The sequence below is a fragment of the Pocillopora verrucosa genome, chromosome 6, assembly GCF_036669915.1.
Source record: "Pocillopora verrucosa isolate sample1 chromosome 6, ASM3666991v2, whole genome shotgun sequence".
NCBI lineage: Eukaryota > Metazoa > Cnidaria > Anthozoa > Scleractinia > Pocilloporidae > Pocillopora > Pocillopora verrucosa.
Window position 1 is genome coordinate 18,953,543 of NC_089317.1, and position 16,175 is coordinate 18,969,717.

The 16,175-nt window shown below is 39.0% G+C and overlaps 1 protein-coding gene across 1 annotated transcript; it reads right to left on the reverse strand.

Moving 5' to 3' along the window:
* Positions 1-143: 143 nt before the first annotated feature.
* LOC131777566 (uncharacterized) lies at positions 144-10,095 on the reverse strand. Its single transcript, XM_066168536.1, has 8 exons — positions 9,875-10,095; positions 7,360-7,567; positions 5,954-6,264; positions 5,500-5,640; positions 4,896-5,218; positions 3,469-4,617; positions 2,486-2,753; positions 144-1,732 (listed from the first exon to the last, which is right to left on the reverse strand). The coding sequence occupies exons 1-8, from the start codon at positions 10,052-10,054 to the stop codon at positions 1,325-1,327; spliced, it is 2,988 nt and encodes a 995-aa protein (XP_066024633.1). The 5' UTR covers positions 10,055-10,095; the 3' UTR covers positions 144-1,324.
* Between the last annotated feature and the right edge of the window lie 6,080 nt (positions 10,096-16,175).

The window sequence follows — 16,175 nt, forward strand, 5'->3', positions numbered from 1 at the left end:
TTAAAGTGGGACAATATAAAATCGACTATTTATGAGGGGGAGGGACACAGTGGCAAAATGAGAGCGCAAGTTTTGCTACTCGAGCCATACGCGCTCATTTCGCCACTGCGTCAGGATATGTAGAAAGTGTTGGAAGATCGATGGCAGGAAAACCTGGATCCAGTCTTTATTTGACCTTCACAGTTTGCGATCTTAAGAAACAATTAATTCTAATCATCTTTGTAAATGCTTCGTTTACTAATTTTTGAGGGGAAATGATGAGACTTTGTTTTCTCTTCCCGTGTTTGATGACACAATTCCGTCAAGAAAATGTACGCTGCTCACTAATGAAAGTTCTTCCAAGGGAACTTCTTTTCACGTTATTTGATCCTTCTTGTGCTTACAACTCCATCTCTGTGATTTCTTTAGACGTAGATATGTGATATCTGACTTTCCTGCATTATATTTAATATTAATACTTTAAAAAAAGAATGCTCTATACGAAATCTTAACGATCACAAGTGTCTTCCACCAGAAAATGAAACTACTCTAAAATCCGGCAAAAAGCTTTCATACAACTAAGTCAAATATTTGACAAAAGCCCCAAAAAAATAAGTTTTAAGAAGATTGATACACACAATGACCAGCTCTTATTACAAGAAATCTACAAAATTATTGAAACTATTGTATGTCTGGACCAGTTAATGATACTATGATAATATGACTGGACTATGCCTTTTTAACATGAGAGTACGGTCGCCTATCTCTCCCTCTCTCTCTTTCTTGATTAAGACTTTCTCGAGTCTCTTTTTCGCTTGCAGGGCCTTAAGAATACCAGGACATAAGAATAGTATACATATTACAACAATCATCCTGCAGAGACTTAAAGACCTACCATACACCACTCCTACATTCCGTCAACTCACTGCGTAAGTATCTACGTATTGCATACACTTCTTGCTTTAATTTTCATGCCTTACGAAGCCATTTTTAGGTTTAGGGCAGGGCAGTGGGCTGACAACCCTGTACCGTGACAAAAGATCCTCTGACAGAAAAAGCAACAGAGGAACCACCTACACCTGTGCGCTTAGTTAAGCCCTTCAGAATCATCCAAAATGCCACTGGTCTCGATAGAAGTCCTTAGCATCAGCACTGACTAAGGCCAAAATAGGTTTCTACGATGTACGAACTAAGTTTGAAACGAGAAAATTGGCGCGGGTGAGGCTAATCTGTTTTTTTTAACAGTCATAAGGGATATCTTACAATACTCCAAATCCCTGCTGCACCTAAACAGTCTACACTTAAAAAGTAAACAAGTTCAAGGTGGTTGCCTAATAACCAGTGTTTACGAAGATGGTGCGCCGAACTCCTGATAGAGCTGAGCCAACTTCTCGTAACACTCGCTCGCGTCTGGTCGATTATCAGGTTTTTCGTCCCAGCAACGTTGCATCAAATCCTGCAAACCAGGTGGAGGCTTTTTTGAGCCTCGGACATGCGTAGGTCTTACACCTTCAAGCTCTTTTTCGAAAAACTTCTGCACATTTCCTTCCACATTACGAAGGGCTCTGTTACCATACCACATCTCCCAGAGCATTACACCGAAGCTGTAGATGTCTGCTTTGTAATCGTACAAACTGGTCTTGATCACTTCTGGAGCGAGATACAAAGGAGTTCCCGCCATGGTACCCGTGATCGCTTTGGCTTCTTTAGAAACACCGATATCGGCTATTTTGGCGATATTTTCTTGCGACAGCTGTGGGAGAATTAGAAATTGATACATTTTTAATTCCAAAGCCCAAAAATTTCGACCGTTACAAAATTTAAGTCATATTATAAAAGGGTTGTCGTCAGGAAAGGCCGAATAGAGATAAATCAGGCTCTGTTATTAAATATTAAATCTGTCGCTATTTCCAAAATATCTTTGAAACGCATTATAAGCAGTTTTAGTACAAAGTTTTAACCTCCTTAAGTTCAGTCATTTTTGTTCATGTTAGTTTTCCACAAAACGTTATGTATTGTAACCGCTTGTGGTTTCCATTACAAAAATTGTCCTGTAGAAACCGTGGGATTGCAATCCCGAAACAGAAGAGACCTCTTAAAACTAGGCAAGGCGTAATGAAAATGAGACGCCTGGAGGTGTTAACTCGAGGTGCGTTGGTTTGACGTGGAAAATAATAAATCTGATGCTGACCCTTCAAAGTACAGGAATTAGATCGAAAACTAATGACAACACAGGATGTTACTGTTCGCCCATCCAGGTGGCAACCCCAACCAATTTCAGTGAGAAACACAAACACGCGGCTAATATCCATATCCGAATACAACGACACTCAAGCGAGTTGATAGCGTGGTCTGCCAGAGGTATCCCACGTAGCAGGAAAAGCAGGAAAACTGGATGGAAGCGAGCGAATTAAAATTCGATGAAGTTCGAGATGAGTCTCAAAAGACGAAGATGATTATAATTACAAATAGTCATTATAACCAGTATTACCAATTTTTAACTCACCAATATATTTTCCAGCTTGAGATCCCTGTGAACGTTACCGTGTCTGTGAATGTATTCCAAAGCATCGGCGATGTCTTTTGCCCATCCGATCACATTTCGCGCAGCTGTAGCAGTTGATGACTTTCCAGGTTTATTATTTTCATCCCAGAAAATGTGTCTCATCAAGTTTTCCTTGCAGAGCTCCATCACCAGTATTGCTTTCAGCTGCTCCCCTTCCTTGCGCAGTGCTGCACCATAGAACTTTACAATAGAGGGACAACTCAGTTTCCTACATAAAGAAAACGTAGCGTAAACAACCTACACTCATAAAACAGTATACATATTCTCTATACTGTTATCCAAACATTTTCTGATACTGAGTTGATGACGTAAATTAACCACCGTAAAGAGTTTAAAAGCTGATCTTTCGAGCGTGTTAGCCCTTTCTCAATCGCTCTGACGAAGGGCTAACAATTTAGGGTAGCCAATTTACGTCATCAACTCTCCCACCGACCTTGCACCACAGGTTTTTTTAGAAACTCACCCCATTTATTCATTTTCTAACACTGAAAGGAAAATTTTGATCATCAATAAAGAACTTCTTCTGTTGTCGATCATTTCACTTATTCTCATGACCTTCATGCTTGATTCAAGGAGCAATCAGGTGCTAGTTCAACTTGAGAGTTCGAAGGGGAATAAATTGTTGCAAAATGAATGGTAATATGTCTCACTGTAAAGGTTTTTCCTAATTAATATCCCAATGTTCCTTAAAATATACCTAGATTCTGGGTGTTCTGAAAGCGTCAGAAAAATATCCTGCAATTGAAAAATAAATCTTCTTATTACGATGAGCTTCTTGAACAGAAAAGAATTTTACGACTAAGAAAATATCTCATTGGCTACCGGCCAGATTATGTTTAGTGCTTCCCCAAGGTTTTAGGAAGGTTGGGCCTTGTTTCATGATTAATGTAACATTTCAAGATCCATAAAATAACAAAACCAACCTGAGTATCTCTACTTCAGAAAGGAAGCCACTAGCAGTACTTTCGTTGAGCTCCTCGTTCCACACTTTCACAGCAACATCTACGGGTTTATCCTCTCCTCGTATCTTTAATTTTCCTCGATAAACAGCTGCGAACGCTCCCCTTCCAAGAGGTGCATGGTCTTGCCACTCCAGATCGTCGCAGCTGATGTCCATGGTGCAAACCTCTTTGATGCCAAACAGGGCCATCTCATCCCTTATTTGTACACTCCTCTTGTGTAACGGCTTGTAAAAATCTTCTACTTCTTTCTTAGAACGGTTCTCATCTCTCAATTGTTGACACAACATTTTGTCCTCTTCTATGAGCCGAGGGATCCGATCTAGGACCTGCTGAAGACAAACCTGAGCTTCTTTAAGCTGTTCCATCACGAACAACTGTAGATGCTCTTCTTTAGCTGCTTCATTTAGATATTCTTGGGAAGCTTTCGCCATAAAGGCACACTTGTCTTGGTTGTACTGTCTTGTTTTATTCCAGTTTTCCAACTTCTCTTTAACTGCTATGGCACCAACTACCGGGACACTGACCACTAGGACAACCAGACCAACTGGAACCCAAATTGGACTTGTGACCCCAATGATGACTTTTTCGGCGACGCTAAAGTCATCCGATGCCAGCGGGTCACTTTCTGAGCTGGCAGCATCTCCGGCTAGGACAGAGCCCTCTAGCGTTTTAAGTTGACCTTCGAAGTAGCTGAACTTCTCGTGAAAGTATCGAATCAGACAGGCGCGAACATCGGAAAAGACATGGTTCTTTCCTTCCCATTTCTCTATCATCTCTTGAAGTCGCTTCATCAGCGCCTTTTGGATGTAATTCTTAGTCCGTTCCCAGCTTTCTTCAGTATGTGGAACGTCATCTAACGTCCACGAAGAAAACTGCTGCATAACTTCTGGAGACTTAAGGTATGTGGACAGTGCAGTCACAGCGTGGCCTGTCTTGTTTTCGAGGTGCGACTGCAGCCCTTTGCTTATCGTATCTTGCTGCCTCTCAATACTCAGAAGGCGGTCAGTGATAGTCATCATTCTCTTTGTCACATTTTTACGATCTTCGGACGAATTACGAATGAACGCGTCCGTGTGAAGGGCCATACGTGCAAGAAGATAGTTAAGCCACCTGAGAATAAACGACATTGCCTTTTATACTTCGTCACTATATTTACTCATGCAAAGCCAGGCTGAAGAGTTTCTTGGCTTTTTTTTGCACTGAGTTAACAGTTTATGGACTGTATTACCTTCGGCTAATGCTTTTTTGTTTCTTGAAAAACACATTTCGCGCAGCCAATAAAAAAAAGGATATTTTTCATTCCTGTACCCAGTACTAAAACAAAATTTTAAACTGCGATGCAACTTCTTGAATAATCATTTTGTCACTAAAGATTCAAGGCAATTTACCTCCACTGAATCTGTACTCTCGTTTCAATACTTTTCAAAACCATGGACTTGATACCACTCATTAGTTCAAAAAAGTCTTCCGTGACAGCTCCAAGATTCTGAACTTTAGTGGCTTCTTTTGCTGACATATAAATGATCTGAGATTCTGGATCTAAAGAAGGCCAGCACTCTGTGAGTTTTGTCACGACATGGTTCTTCACGTCACCAGTTTCTTTTAACGGCACCTGGTCCCACTTGTTGCAAACGAATAGAGCACAATTTGAGGAAGATTCCCTTCCTTTGTCAAGAGATACCTTTCTGGCGTGTTCGATAAGTTTTTCCAACTGAAGATAAAGATACAAATTTAGCTATTTGTCGACTTTTTTCGGCTAGTTCAGTAGTTGCCTTTTTTGTGACGTTATGCCTTACGTTGTCGCTCTCCAGGAACAACACGTGTTCGTAAAGTTCCTTCTTCTAGCACATTTGACGAAAAGTTTTGAACAGTTAAGTTACTCTTACACATGTTAAAAAGAGAGGTTTCAAAAAATGATACGATTTTTGTAGCAAATTTTTCCTTTAATTATTTATGTAAAGAGAATGCATTTCGCACCTCAAAGTGCCTTACCCTATCTCGCTGTATTCCTCCGGCGTTTCCGCTGTTGATGACGTAAATAAATGCGAAAGCCTCTGGAAGGTACTCCTTTACTATGTTATCCATGATGGTAGATTCGCCAATTCCTGGACTGTCGACTATTACGATATTTTCCTAAAAGACACATAAAATATGAGATGTAACAAGCAACATATTAAATATAAAAGCGATCTTTGCTTTCATTTTCATTTCTTAATCCGCAGATCACATACATTATTTTTCATATATTTACAGTCATTGAGGCAAAATATTGTCCTTGAGGATCGCTCTCTAGAGTGCATTTCGATTGTTTGTCATCAGACAAAACTCAAAGTAATCACACAGGTCAATCAGAGCTAAGGAAGACATCACACAATACAATGAGAACCCCCCAAAAAAATAAGCGACCAACTACGTCAGATAGTTACTGAGTTTGCTAATGTCTAACCTTCAACAGATTATGTGGCCAAAACAATTCAATCTTTTCGTAATCTGAACCCTTTTCTCTGTTCGTCTTTTGGTGGACGAATTCGGAAATCTGTTGAAGGTAACTCTGCTCGGAGGCTTCCGATGGCTTGTCTAAGAAGACAGTCTTTGTAGTATCCCTTGATCCTTTGTCATTAAAGTGCGCCACCAGCTTTGGTGTATCTCCATATCTTAGTTCACAGATGGTGGATGTGGTACTCAGAAGGGAGTAAGGAAGAAGCTGCTCTCCAAGGATAAGATTTAATAAAGTGCTCTTTCCTGAACTTGTTTCGCCTAATAAGTATAAACAGGTGAAAATAAGGAGGGAAGAAAGACAAAAAAAAAGTTAAGAATGTGTCGATTCCACTAAGTTACGTCGAACAAGAGAATCTGCTTCCCCGGTCGTCTCCACCAGAAATCCCAAACAAAACACCGTTTCCCTTCTTCTTCTTATTCGTTTTCATACAAAACTATTCCTTCTGCTGTCCGCCACTGAGTTCGAGGTTGGCCATATGATGTGCCACGCTCAAAAGACAGACTTCCGTTAGAGGGACTATCAATAAATTCTGGTTAGTCTGGACCAGCAGATTCCCTCTTACTGTATTCTATTTATTTATTAACCAGGCTAACCAAGCTCAGCTACATCCTGGTTTGAATGAAGGGTGGGGTTGGGATGTTTGGGAAAATTGTGAGATAAAAGGACAGGTCACTGGAGCCCCTTTTGACATGCTTGAACCAAACAGCAAATTGGATAATTGAAAAATGTTGAATAAACGAATGAGTGATCTTTATTCCATCAATAAAAGTTATATAATTTAAACGATGTGAGATTCAGAGTTCCTGTAGAATTAAAAAAGTACTCGTATGACTGGCAAGTTTGATTAGAAGATATTAGCGATAAAGTTCCCTCTGTTGATATAACTTAAGGAAGTATATTCAACGTAAGAATAATTAACGGAGGATAAAATATACTGAGTGTAATTCGCTCTCAGATATATATAGTTTTATTGTACTCCATGGCTCGATCATTAGCCTACTAATTATTTAAGGTTGGATTGGCATAATAACTGAATGAGGCTTTCTTTCCTTTTCCAGTCTTGGATTTAACCCTTTAACTCCTATGAGTGACTAAGACAGAATTTCTCCTTACAATATCAATACAATATCAAGCAGACAAGGGATGATAATAGAGAAAAATATCACATAGGGGATTATAAGTTGATCCAATACCAAATTCTCCCAACTAACATCACAAGACTTGTAGGGCAGACAGTAAGGAGAATTACTAATTAGATCTTGGGAGTTAAAGGATTAAGTCTATTGGGTGAGGAAGTTGGCGAAACTAAAATTTCAAAACAATGGCGGTCAAATTGTTCATTTATAACAAACCTGCAACAAGAACAATGTACTCTTTTTTCAGCAGATTTTGTTTGTGGGAAGCTATTTTTTCCTTGAGGTTCCTGATGTTCTGTTCCAAAAGGGTATGAACTTTTTCATCCATTCTGCCCAAGCAAACTTCCGTGCGTTCATAGAACTTGAGCAAGGTTGCTCGTTTCTTTTCGTCTTCTTTCTTTGCCTCTGTCAACACTGAAAAGGCCTGAAAAATTACAGGGTACAGGATGAAACAAATGCTGTGCGTCAACAGTCACCTGTGTAAATTAAAGATTACTTTTCGGCCTAATTGGTCGATTTAACCGTTTTACAGTCATTTTTAGAAAAAACCTTGTTACTTATAACATCACTTTTACATTCACATCGCTGTTCTGCGCGCAGCTTAATTTAAGAAGTAGATTGATTAGTAGCACGCTTGTCACGCGCCCCTGGAAAATTAACTGATTTGCTCGAATCTTTTAAGAATTTCTCGGCGCACAACAATCAGATCTGATTGAGACTTTCCAAAACTGCGACACATTTGTTGGAGACGGTTTTGGACTAAACAGAGGTAGAATAAAGTGCCTTTGAAAACATTAAATCGGAACCGAACTGTGAAGTTAGGGACAAAAACATCGCGTCGCGCGGAACACGCGTTAGCCTCACTATTCACTGTCTTTTGCCAACTTAAGTTTCGTTTATGACCGTAAGACTTAACAGATGGTGAAAATGACTCCTTTTTAAGCAAACTGGTAGACAAAATCCTGAAAATCGGTGCTAAATCGTTCCTAAAATCAACGAAAGTGTTCACCATATCAGGCGTCACGCTTTAAAGCCTAGGTGAGACAGATCGTTTTCAATTCATTGTGCGAGTCATAATTCCTAAATTAAAGAACAACGTAACCTCAAAATGTAATGCTCATAAGTTGTTTTTCACTTTCCTTCCTTTTTTTTGTGTTTTTATAGGAACGTTGTCGAGATTTTAATTTTTTTCTGCGTTATAAACAGTTGGCAAACGGTATGATCTGCCGCGCGATCATACTGGTCATTGAATTTCGTAATCGTATTGTTTACGATGAGTGCACTGGAGCAACGCTTAAATGACCAGCTAAATTTTGATACCAAAATCGATCGAATCCGTGAAAGGCCGACGAAGATATTGGCAATACATTTTGTCCTAAACATAAGGTCGACGATTTTAATTCCGAGGAAGGTAAGCGATCGAATTTGAAGCAAAAAAAACGCGACGCTCGGGCCATTTTGACGGATTCTTTTACTTCCAAATCACCCTAGATTCTACAGAATCAATAAGCACTGTTTGGGGTATCGATGGTCTTTGCGAGCATTTGCGAGAACTTGCGAGCATGCGAGCAGTGGTCAAATTTTTCTTGCGAGCAGCGAGCACTCTAGAAAATACAAATAGCGAGGAGCGAATACTACGAGTATTTCGTAAATTTTCGGCTAGCCGAATAGGGTACGTTGTTTTGCGCCAAGTAATAGCTAATAAACAAACACCTCCTAAATAGAACAATAGGTGCAAAGCCAGGGGAGTTCAACAAGTCCCAGCATATTACAGCCAATTGTGCCCTGCTTCCTGCCAAATTACATCACGTAGCTTCACGTTATCCATGATTACTTATGTAAATATGCATGTATTATGCGAACAAAGCAAATTTTTATGTTCAGCCGAAGCAGCAAGGGACTCCAACTCTTCGCAGAGAGTAACGAATGATAGAAAAAAATCTGTGGCTCTCCTTGACCGTAGAAGAACATCAAGTCACTCCGGGCTAAGTCCGTGGTCGTTTATGTTACAGAAATTATGCAAGCATTTCTAAGAAAATAAAGAAATGCAAACCTGATAAAATCACCAACATCTTCCCAAATATTTCTTCCGAGCTAAAACGACAAACTTTTCCGAACTTCAACCGCAAAGCACAAGGAAAAGCCAGAAGTCAAGCATATATCACCAAAATTTATCAATCCTCGATGTTCTAAGTGCCATATTTTTCAATTTGAGCCTTCGAGGCTCGATCATTGCTCAACCAAGCTCAGTTGCTAAATTAAGAACATCAGTATGCATGATAACCTCTCATTGTGGAATAACAACTTTGCAGTTTCTTCTTTGGGACCATTTTGCTGACACCCAGTTGTAAGAATCGTTAACGAAAGTATCAAGAAGTAATTAGCCGCCTTTCAAACTGCTTTACGTACTGTTAAGTTTGAACTTAGAGAAATATTTGGCGGGTGAATGCATGCTACTATTTCTGTTCGTGGGAATAAGGTTTCTTCTTGTACTACTCATTTCTAAGATGCCATCATTGAATAGATCGCCATGGCATAAAATTACAAACGATGGCTAACCTGGAATCAAGAGAGCTGTTAAACAATTCGTTACTGAATTTCACGATATGATCTGCATCTACCATTTATTAAGGGTCACATCTAGATACTTCCACCATTGAACCGAAAATGTCGTTTATATATTAAGTTTGCTGGTTTTCCATATTTTAAAAAGATATTGTAGGGTTCTCACCTCCTTTGCCGTCCAACTTGACTTGTTCTTTGACGACCGGAGTGTCTCTTTCACTTTTGCTTTCATTTCGTCCAACGTCTTCAGCCCTTCGGACGGAATTTTTAGTGACACCAATGTGTTTACCATCTCCACGATGTTGTCGATCTTGTCGATCTTGTCGATGTTTGGTGATGCACTCATGTTGCAAATCGATAACTGGAACGCTTATGATCAAAATTTCGTCAGGGAAAAATTTCCGCATACTTCATTATGCATGCACATCTTATTGGTGATACAATGAATAATAAAGCCCCATGGACGGATGCCTAATGAAGTATGGGGCTGTGCGGAAATTTTGCCTTTCGTCAGTTTCAAGGTTAAAAAAAAAACCCTTTGAGAACTGCGAAAAAGAAACTAAATCCTAAAAAGTCCTTTAAGTTTCTTTTCATTTATCACAGTCCAATTCACACAGCAGGGAGTCTAATTACGGCAGTGCATTGTCACACATCCCTGCCACTAACGCCATTGTCTGAGCTTGTCTGTCAGTCATAGCCTGACTAGTCACGCAGTAAGTAAATTTCGAGAAGAATTATTCAAATATAGATATAGGTACATAGAGAAAGTTACGGGAAATGACGTTTTGTTGATTACAATCAATACTAGTCTTTTTTGTAATGTTTGTCAAAGAGGAGCGATGTATCCCAAAAATCGCAAGTCCTCAAAAATTGAGGTTAGGCAAATCGTTGTTTCAAGCCCAAACTCCAATAGGACTCAAATGTTGGTTGCATTTTTCTTTGTCATTGCTGACTTTTTCTATTTTTCTTTTATTCTACTCATTCGCAGTATCATTTCTTTTACTGATCAGATCCAGCAGAATATAAACAGTGGAACCTATACCGCGTGGATCGTCAAAAAAGTTTCATGCTTGTGAAGCCCAATGCATCATCTGGTTTAGTTGCCACGGTAAGCAAGCCAATATGAGTTCTACCCAGAATTCTCTACAGCTCAAAAAATTTGAAGAGAAGAGAGGCAAAGACGCCTCTTCGTGCCCTTGGCTAGTGTTGGCCTACGTTCTCAGGTCAGGCTTATTTTGCAAGGGAATGTTTCGGCAAAAGAACCAGGAAGTTGTTTACTGTATTTTCCCTCCCTCAATGATGACTCCTCAGGTTATCGAGAAGTCAGCTTTAGCAAAGGAAAAAAGAGAAAAAGTTCCAGGATGAGGGCTGTCACTGACGATATTCCTTCTGAGTAATAAATAGATTTAGCCAAGCCTAAAAGCAGAGCTTTTGTTCGTTTATTTTCTAGCCCCTCATTATAATAAAAAGCTGTAATAAACCGCTTGAGCACTGGCTGTGGAAGAGTTTCGTCAAGGGGGAATTGGGGACCAGTCCGGGGGTGGGGATGGAAGGGAAGAATTGACGAGGTAACTTGCAAAGTGATCAACACGCATGCTAGTCATCGGTAACTTCAAGCGACTGAGGACCTTCGTTTTTCCTGATGTTATGAGCAAATTTTCGAAGATGGGGATTCTTTTCTTCTTCAGATGAAGTGTGCAATGTCAGCATCAGTTGAAATTATATTCTTTTGAGTGTGACTGATAATTTTGGTTTGGGAAAATCAACCAAAATTGAAAGAAACGAGGCAAAGTTTCCGCACAGCCCCATACTTCATTATGCGCACAGTCCTTTGTTAGAATAAAACAATAGCGCAAACAATAGATTACCTTTCAAGAAGTTGAATTTTTTGAAAGTCTTTTTCAAACCTTCAAAAAATCGCCGTTTTTAATTCAAAATTGCGGTTAATTGAGTGCTGATTTAAAATATTTTAACAGTCAAATATAAATTACTATACTTTAAAAAATCTATAAATTAAAACAGCTTAAATTCCGCCTCATATTAGCTTCAAGATTGTTTTTTTTGAAAGCAAACATTTGTAAAACAATAAAAATAAAATCGATGCTCACCTTTAGAGTTGTTCGTTGTCATTGTTGTTTTTCCTTTTCCCTTTACAAGTAGAGTTGCTTATTTTTCTTTCTTCATTAAATGTCTATTTTCATCCGCGGTGGTTGCGTAGACAGGCACAAACACACATACAGAGGCACAAGGAGCTTAGTTTTTATGACGTCTTTCGAACATCACATACTTCGGCGATATGCTCGACTATATTTCCAAGAGGATCTTCTTCATATTGCTTACGCCACAAGCACTCCTGTAGATAGCTACTAAAGAGATCTTTGGATATTCCTGTAAGAGGCATACTTCGTTTGATTCCCTACCATGTATGTTCGATGCGCTGAGTATGAGCGCCTGTGTCTGGGTCTACGAAGTTTAGGCTGTGGTTCACTGTGAGATGATTGTAGCCCTCGCCCTGTAGGCAATCATAAGCTTTCCACATGTCGCTCATCACGCATGTTCCCGGCAGTATTTGATTGCGTGTAATGGGTATGAGTGTACCTTTATCCCTGCGCTCTACCAGTACAAGGAAGCAGGCCTTGGTTTCACGGTAAATGCCACCAAAGACCCACTTTCCTTCGACGTAGCGACCGCGGTGATACTTCATCTTGCCAAACTTGGACTAATAAATCTCAGCAGTACTACCACGTCCATCTATTGGCCCCTTATGATGTTGCATTATTCTTTCGGCACGAACCTCACGGCAGTAGTGATACCAATCTACCACCGTTTCTGTGGAAGTTTGTTCGTCGCCCAGTGAGGTTTCGTGCACTTCTTGTGAAGTAGTAAAATTATTTGCCCAAGCGTATGTTAGGGCTAATATTTTTTCAATTGAAAGCTTACTACCAGAAAACCAAGAATTCTAGCGTATTGATGCCATTCCATTGCAATTTTCTTGGAGCATCGCCATTCGTACCCGTCTCGCAATGAACTTCGTCGAGTCCAACGTTGTGCATTGCAGCATGTACTCTTAGGGCATGGAAACGACGACGCGAGCAGGTTGTGATCCTTGCACCACTGTATGCACCTGTCGTGGTCCAATAATATTTTTATTAATTTAAAAGGGTTAATTTCACAAGGAGGTGGAAAAGACGACGACGACGAAGCAGCAGACGACGAAGACGTGATACGATGACAAAGAAACAAACACGTACGAACGGACGAAGGACCAACAGCAGAAGAAATATGAAGAACGATTCAATAACGGGAGATGAGAAAACAAGATAAATTGAGGAAAATAAACTTATGAAGATTACGAAGATTACGAAAAGATAATTTTTTAAGAAGCCACTGATCAGCAATGAAATTTATTAGAAAGGCTGCACTTTTATATTTCGATTAAACAATGATTAACATTTCATTTCTTCGTGCAAAATCCAACATGTTTTAAAAGTGAGGAAAATGATTTCAATGTTGATTTTTGGAATTTGAATAAGGTATTAGAAATATAATTTTCAAAGTTATCATTTATAGGCAACAAGCACATGTTGAGACACACGAAGAAGATAGAGGATTGAGAGTTCGAACTCTACAGGTAATTAAAAAAAATATATAAAAAATAGACTGAGAGGGGCCTTGGAGGAAGGACAGACAGTAGGAAGTGCCTGCCAGAGAAATGGGGAAGAGAAAGAGGGAAAATGGGAGAGAATGAGAGAGAGGGAAAAACAACGCAGAAAAACGCCGTGAAAATAATTCCACTTTTATTAATGTAGTATTAATAAGTGGAGGTGCGGTGGCCTCGTGGTTAGTGCACTCGACTCCGGATCGGGTGGTCCGGGTTTGAGCCCTGGCGGGGGTCACTGTGTTGTGTTCTTAGGCAAGACACTTTACTCTCACAGTGCTTCTCTTCACTCAGGTGTGCAAATGGGTACCAGCAAATGTGCTGGGGGTAACCCTGCGATGGACTAGCATCCCATCCAGGGGAGAGTGGCAATACTCCTAGCCGCTTCATGCTAAGAAAACCGGAGTTAAGCACCGACCCCATGGGCCACTTGGGCCCGTATAAAGGCTTTATTTTTTATTTTAAAGTAATAATTAGAGATGTATATATTCAATTACCAAGGGAATTGTCTATTGTATTCAAAGACAAAGAGTAGAATGCATAATTAATAAGATGTGCATGCACAGTGAAGTAAGGGGGTTGTGCGGAAATTTTTCTTACAGTTGTTCCTTAACGTTTCAACGAATTAAAAAAAGGAAAGTCATTTTCAACTCGTGTTTGAACCTGTAATTTTTTAAAACTTTTCCTCTTTTGGCTATTATTGTTCAATGATTGTCCTCTGGCTGGAAACACACTGCGTCTTTTTGAGATTTTCGGTTATTTGATTCGGTGACCTCTGCTGTGACTACTTATAATGTAGGTGTCTTCAAGCCAGCTGCCCATGATCTAAGCAACTCTAGCTAATAAAATACCACAGGACGAAATTGCAAGAATCCGTAAACGTAAACGTGGCAGAAACATGTTAAACCGTTCTGGAAACACGATGGATAACCTGTGTTTCCGTTACCGGTTTCGTGACGTTTTCTCGCGTTTCCGTTGCTGCGTATACAACGGAACCGGACCACTTTTTGTACATGTTAAACATAACGGAAACATGGAGTTGCATGTTTCCGCCACGTTTCAGAAATACGAAAACATGTGATTTCGTCCTGTGTACGAAATTTGTCTGGCATGTGTCTTGCGCTACAAAAGTTTGGTTTAAAAGGAGACAAGCTAGAACTAAAATGTCATAATTAAAATTTGATGACGAAGAGAGACTTAGGATACGATCATGAAAACATTTGTGGAAAACTTGAGATAATACCTGGATTTCATTTTTACATCACAGCGATGAATTTCAAACAGCAATCAAGTTTCCTCTTTAGTTGCAAAGTTGAGTTGATGTGGTTATTGGCTTTATTAAATGGGTTGAAATGTTTTAGATTGTATTTTCTCATGTTTGCAAATAGTTGAATTTACTGGAAGGTAGTATTGTTGCATCATGTTAACATGAAACACAATAATAAATGTTATTGGTATGTAAAACTTTTCATTTGACTATCTGCTAGCAAGTCGTTGTATTATAATTAAATAATTATATTATAAAATTAAAATAATTAGTCAGGGAAACATACACCATGTTTGAAATGTCATTTCCATTGTGAGTGAACCGGATTGAGTAGGGTGTATGTGGGAATAGGCTATCTTGTCCGTATCATTAATTTGCTAATCGCTCCTGTTGCCAATGTTTTGATGAGGGTGGGCTGTCAAGGTAAAGGAACTGACGATTTTAGTAGGTAGTGACTTTTTCAAACCTGGAAACTATCATTGTGAAAGCCATACTTGTGCCTGGTAACTCATTCTTATTCTGATAAACTAGTTTTAAGAAGGATACAATATTTTATTACAAAAATTTGATACTGTGAGGCTGTGAACAAAACTTTAATTTGACTGCGGCCCATACCAATTCCTATGCATGATGAAATGTTAGTAGGATCAGTGGAAAAAACAATGTACCAAATATCAGCAAGATTTCTTGTGATTATTTTAATTACATGAACATTAACTGATATTAGGAGATCTAAGAATATTCAAAAGAATTGTAAAATTTGTTTGAAAAAAAAAACTCAGCATAGGCCAAATAAACAAGATTCTTAGAAAAAGAAATGTGTACTAATGAAAAAAGTTAAGCAACCTTTTCAAAACACCTGGCTGAGCCCACACAGCACGCAGTAAAGTCATTCGAAGTAGTCATAATCCCGGTTTTAAATGTTGAAAACACACACATGCAGATTTCTCATAAACGAGTAGTTCAAGCCTGCCATGACTTCAAAATTTTGATGCACACCTCAAAAGGAGAAGAAATAAATTGTATTCAGTTTATAGGTTACTGAGTTAAAATTGAGTCAAACATTCATTCAACGACAGGTTTAAGAAATTTTCACAACTAATTTATTAGGTTACCTGGAACAACCAACTTCATGTACAAATAAGACGAGGCATGTAGTGATAATGCACAAAATAACTATCTGTGGTAAGAAGGCAGGCTATCCCTTCTTCATTTAAAAAAATACTGAGGTTATCATCTATCCACAAGCTCAATGGAAAGTGAGAGTGAGAGAGACTGATAGTGACTATGTTATTTGAGTAAATATCTAGAGAAGGATAAAAGGCAAGATATGGTCTGCACAACTTTCTTATTTTAATTTTATAACCTATTAAGCTAACTCATTTGTATTATTGCTTTGTGTATTATGCGGATGCCAATTAATTTAACTTTCATGCAGGTCAAAGTAAAAACATGAATTAAAATAGCACAGCCCACTTTAATTTCAGTCCTCTTTAAAGGGGAATCCTTGCTTTTTCAGTTCCCACCCTTTAGAACTCACAT